The sequence below is a fragment of the Protopterus annectens genome, chromosome 16.part0 (genome assembly GCF_019279795.1).
Source record: "Protopterus annectens isolate FY-2018-M chromosome 16.part0, PAN1.0, whole genome shotgun sequence".
Lineage (NCBI taxonomy): Eukaryota > Metazoa > Chordata > Ceratodontiformes > Protopteridae > Protopterus > Protopterus annectens.
In genome coordinates, this window is record NC_056750.1 from 634,599,958 (window position 1) to 634,606,352 (window position 6,395).

General features: G+C 37.3%; 1 protein-coding gene across 1 annotated transcript in view; it reads right to left on the reverse strand.

Annotated features, from left to right (window-relative positions):
* Positions 1–6,395, reverse strand: part of TOR2A (torsin family 2 member A) — a gene marked incomplete in the record, with an annotated part of 267,652 nt that overhangs the window by 102,944 nt on the left and 158,313 nt on the right. Inside the window, 1 exon segment of the mRNA XM_044058317.1 lies at positions 4,181–4,356. Within this exon segment, the coding sequence (XP_043914252.1) occupies positions 4,181–4,356 (176 nt within the window).

Here is a 6,395-nt window from a genome sequence, read left to right on the forward strand (position 1 = left end):
CCAGGAACCCTGGAGTCATTATTTATCTATAGTCTTAAAAACAGGCTTTGTGCTGTGTGAATGTATGACTACAATGCCATCCCCCTTCATAAAGGAAGGCCTTCAACAGATCCTCGAAACAATAGCAAAGCCATGGAAAGAATTATCATGGAAATTATTGACAAGGACACAGGAGACCTCCAGACACTGGATCCATCCCAGTTTGGCTTTGTCAAAGTAAGGTTATGCTTAATGAATCTGCTGGAATACTTTGAAAAGGTCACTAAGGCAATGGATGAGGGGAGAACGGTCCATTCAGTCTACCTAGATCTGGCTAAGGCATCTGATACCATACCTTATTCAGGCATTGTCAATAAACTTAAAAAACTAGGTATAAACCCCTTTATAACATGCTAGACAGCTAGCTAGCTAGCTTACTGATGGGACACAGGAGGTTAGAATTGGTAAGGCTACCTCAGCAAAGAGGCCGGTGACTAGTGGAGTCTCCCAGTGCTCTGTACTAGGCCCAGTCCTCTTCGGCATCTACTTCTCAAATGTCAAAACTAATGACAAAGGCCTCTGGCTAACCAAGTTCACAGATGAGTGCAAAATGGGAGGGGTCACTGAATCCTATGACAACAGCAACCTTCACGAAGGTCTGATACAAAACACTTGGTGCCACAGCCATGGCTTAAAACTCAACACCAAGAAATGCAATAACATACTTTTTGGAAGTCTGCCAACCTGGGTGTCATCAATAAAACACCCTTAAAAATTGATTCACTACTTAAAGATATGGGAACTCACATAGTAACCAAGCCTTCAACCGACATATGTCCAGGGTAGTAAGAAAATTCTTCTATGTTGCTCAACTTCCAAGCAAAGGAATGGCATCTAGGTCCAAAGAAATCATACCACTGTACTTGGCCCTCCTCAGACCCATCACAGAGTATATCCCCCTTGTTATATACCTGACCAGACACATGCAGCAACTGGAATGTCCCCAAGGGTTCTTATAAAAAGAATACAGGAAGTAAACAAAATGTCCTATGCCGACTGCCTCAAAGCCCTGTCTCTTTACTCTGTATCATACAGATTTCTGAGAAGTGACAAGGTATCCCTGGACCCTTTTATGAGGAACCTTTTGTGCATCCACAAACAAATGGCATCAGAATTACTGGATTAAAGTACCTAAATTTTGCCTGTGACATAAATAGGACATGTTAGAGAGACAGATGCGTTTCTCAGAGAAGTCCAATTCTCTGCAAAAGGCACCCATCCATGTAAAGCAGAGTTCCTCCCTATCCCTATTTAAATGCAACATGGACCAATGGATGGATAACTGGAAATTCTCCCCTGGTCTGGTTCTTATGTCTGATGGAAAGAGGCAGTCAGTAAATCACCCCCTACATAAATCAAATGTGTGGGTCACATTTAGGTTGCATGGCTAGACTTATAAGGGCCCTAGTAGTCACTAGCCTAGTATACAACTTTGAACCTATAAGCCAAGACGATCAGCAATCCTCAAAAGCCTTAGAGGAGCACATTTTTAGCAGCAGTAAAGCTCTGAAGATCTTGGTGTCTAAACATGTCTTTTAAATCAGCTCAGCTCAAGTTCTCAATGTCTGACAGTTTGGGTGTATGGAAGGTGACCTGTAGCTTCGGAAGCTGGCCAGCCATTATATCCTTGGCAGGATATAACCCACATAGCTAAGGCTACTGCAACAGTGATTAAGGTGAATATCTGCATGAATCTTAGTAACACAACCTTTTGGTTTATAAACTATCACTTACAGCAAAGTCTCTGGGATGGCCTAATGGTTAAGGTGTTTACCTTACAAACACAAGGTACAGTGTTTGAATCTCACAGGGGATAATTGGCTAGGCTTAAAATCGCTCGCAAGGGCAGTTAACCTAGTACTAATGTATAAACCTATAAAAATCTATAAACCTAAAAACTTTAGGCATACAACCATCTTTCAGTAATCATATTCTTCAAGCAATTCAAATTTAGAACTGACAAAGATGCAATACGTTTGAAAAACAGAAAGATGTGACAGCAGCTTTAACAAATAAGACGGTGTATACAATACTGAGGGCAGCCTAACAGCCCACTGTGGTGGGCTTAAATCAGAGCCTTGAAAAAACTCAGACCTATAAAGAATGACAGAAATCTATAACATTTTATAAAACATTATTTAATTAATGAAAATGGACCCAAGAATCTTGCTTTATTAGATCAAGAACAGAATGGATTTGTGAAAAGCAGACGCCACTTTTAACCATTTAACTATATATTAGGAGTTATTTTATCACCACTGGCAATGAACAGAACAGGTTTTTACATATTTTTTTTAAATTAAAAGATTACCATTTTAATATAAAAATAAAACATCCTCTGGACCATTTAGGTGTAGTTATTTGATTACAGAAGTAACTGTCAATGAAATAATTGCTCTTAAACTTCCCATTATAATGAATGGGAATAAAAACTTCTAAGTGAGACATCATACAACTCATCAATATGATTTAATCCCTCCTCTACATAAACAGGACGTGTGACATGACCTGATACTATGTGAGGTAAGCACAGTTATGTATTAATCTGAGCAAATGATCTCCTTGCACACTGACTGATGTGAAAGGGGAAAAGATGTTCAGATCTTAAGAGACTTTTTTTTTTTCTAGATATGATCGTTTTAACAAACGTCAGAAGGGCACTGCTGTATTCATCAGCAGTAACATCAGAATACACTGCTACACCAGATTCATTTTTCTTTTCTTTTCTTGTTTTCAATTTACAATGGAGAATGGGGTTTGGGGATAGGCCTGTACATCAGTGGTGGAAACTGACAGAAACAAAAATTGTGTTTACAATTTCTTTCACTTTATTCACAATAAGACATCATAGTTGCATGCATAAACGAGCTACATTTTTTTTTTGGGGGGGGGCAAAGGGAAGTCAAACAATCACTGTTAAATAATCTTGGATATTATTTACAGCAGAGTTAAATGTGTATGAAAGCAACAATGTGAAATAAATCACAATGGTCCTTACTTCTCTCACTTTAATCAGAATCAATCAAGTACATATAGAAGATAGCTATCACTGGAGGGGGAGGCAGGCTTTATACAAAAGCAGAGGGTAGTTATGTAACCACTGCTAAATTATTATTAATATCACTGGAAGAGAAGGGGCACTGTGTGTGTGTGTGTTTTATACCAAAAGATGCTAAAATGCATTACTACAGCCACTGTTTCTTTCATTTTCATTGCAACCATATACCTGCAATGTACATGCAATTGGCTGTTTAAGGTGTGTAAAACAGCTGTATATAGAAGCAAAGGACAACTCTAAGACCACTGCTAACATGTCACTGATCTAGCTCATCAGCAGGATATAGTGCATGTGTTTCAGAGCTCTTCAGACACTATGTTTCACCTTCACTGTAATGAGACATCAGAGACATACTAAGAATGTAGCGATCTTTGGTATGAAACAGACTGAGCATGAAAGCAAAGGGAAATTTCCATGACTGTTAGATAACTACCTTTATGAGCTACCATGGAAATGAACCTGTATGCCAAAAGAAAGCAGAAACACATTGCTATGGATATTATTTCATTCACATTCTTTGTAGTCAAACATCAGAAGTGAACAAGGCGTGTATCTGGGGCCGGAAGTAGGCTGGCTGTGTGTAAAAATAATGATCAAGTACATAGTCGCTGTTAAATCAACAGAGATGTTGCTTGCCCAGGGAGTGAATGGATTAATTTGCTCATTTGAGGATAAGATGGAATATGTTACTTATTATGGCCTTTATTTTTTACACTTCATTCAACTCAAATATCAAAGGGGTACACCGAAAGTATGTTGATTAGAATGGACAGATTGTATTAAAGCGAATGATTATTATAATCACCAAATCCAAAGTTAGGGTCTCACTGATCTGGCTTATCAGAGGAAGTGTGTGTGTGTGTGTGTGTGTGTGTGTGTGTGTGTGTGTGTGTGTGTGTGTAGGAAGGGGGGGGGGCAATTTGCCTCTGAAATAAAAATAACCACTAGATTCCAGTTGTGGATGATGTGGCTTCTCCATAGTCAAAAGAAATAAATTCTATCACAAGATTAAGAGTTATGTATTGTTAACACTGTTTTAAACTAGGTCTTCAACCTGGTTCCACATCCTCACAATTTCCTTACCTTATGAATATGAAGAAAGACCTTCTGTAGTTGGAGCCATAAACCACCCAGGAGCCACCAAGGAAAGGCTCAATCACATCAATCAAACCTGGTGGCATCTGGTCAATCTCATCAAATATGAAAACCGAGCGTCCACAAACAGTTAGGTTACCCTCAATCCAACTCTTCAAATGTTTCTATGTTATAGGAGAAAACAAGACAATAAAACTCAAATTGTTACATACAACAACATGAAAGTAATAAAAATGACACCGTAACAAGATACACTGGTTTATGTACAGAGTTACAACTCTTCAAATGTATCACATAGCAAAAAAAAAAAACTACAGAGCAAAGGCAATGAAGTAAAGTAAAAAACAAGGAAAACATTTACTTTTGTGCATATTGCATCTACACAAAAAATTACAACAGCCATTCCAACTGCATTTTTATCTTGTATAGTGGCAATAAGTACCATACGTCTACCAGACAGTCCCATTCACACTGGATAATTCTGCTGGAGATTTTGCCCATTTTATGAGACCTATACACTTTTTCTATATGAATGTCTACATCTTAGCATATATATTTCTCCAACAACCCAAGGAATATGTGAATGTATTCCAGGTAGTTACCATACCTTTGATAAAAATGCTTTCTTAAATCCCTTTAAACTCTACCCCATGAATTTGAAATGTTCCGTTTTGTTTTTAAAATGTAGCTATGCTCAAAGCTCTCAAATATGCACATACACAAAGAAACAAACATTTATATATATATATATATATATATATATATATATATATATATATATATGTATGGTTGCTGGTCAATACAGTGAATGCTCATATCAACAAATGTTTGAGCCTGTAAATAAGAGCAAAAACATTCCTTTCTATGGAGTTTTAGATGGCAGCCTTTTGTATGGGATTGCATGCACTGAGGTCAGGAAATATGCGCCTATCTTGCTGTTGTGTGATCTCAGAGTTGGTATATATAATTAGCAGGTGTAGTGGGTGGTGGTGTGCAGATGTAGCTTGCCTCCTGCAAAGAAAATAAAACAAAAAAAAATAAAAATTTACTTGTAGCTTAGCTGATTTCAATCATTTTAGAATCCATCAAAAATGATTGTTCTAAGTTTACTCTTATTAGTGTTTGATGAGAAGTGTGTGTGTGTGTGTATGATGTACGGAGAATGTAGACAATGTTCAAACCAAAAATGCTTGAATTCAGTACATTGACCAATCAAGAAAACACACCCTCAAGGTCAAAACAAAACAGGAAGGAATTACCCCTTGTGATCCATGAACTCTACTACTAACTAGACATAGTCTGTCCGAATACTGGTTCGTAAGTTATGGAAAGGGTTTTTCCTAAGGTAAGGTATAAGGTCGGGGTTAGGGTTACCATGTACTAGGAAGGTGGGTGGTAGGATTTGATGATCTTTTATGTAGTTGTTTCTTCTTAACGTCATCTAAAATCATGACACATTTTTCAAGACTTCTTGCGTCCATGAAAACGAACAAAAACAAAATAGATTTTCAAAACCTTCCATATTATTTTAACTTATAACAAACAAAACTAAATACACTTTCAAAAAGCTTACCCATACAGCTAGGAACAGCTGCCCCAATATCCACTATCTATTCTAAAATTAGGGTTACACATGCTGAAGCGCATATTACAATCCTACTTCCTAATTACTTCAGTTGCTGTCTTTCTTTTCTGTATTCCCCTCCCAGATGTGCAAAACAGCTTGCATGCTTTTGGTAAACACAAACTTAGTCCTAAGAAAAAGTGCACTGTCTACCTTTAAATAAATGAACGAAATTGTACACTGTTATATTAAATGCATTAAAGTATGAAGACTAATAGGGAGGCAGAATCATGTCACTCGATCAACTCTATCCTCAAACTTAAATCTGCCTTAAGCATACCTACAAAAAGAGAGAACTCCACTGTTATCAAAAGTTGTTTCACCCAAATTTCTGAATGACACCTACCCAGGGAAGCAACTAATTATATAATGTCTTCAATTCCCACGGTTTCAAACTTCATTTATTATCACTGAACTGCTTGCCATTGTACATTAAACTATTACACAGTGCCGTCTATATTTTACTCAGCACATAATGTCCTGATCGCTCATAATGTACTGCACACCTATAATCTGCTCGTCTCCAAATAAAAGCAGCTGGTGATTTTAAAGAAGCAAATAACTTTGCAAATGCATTAA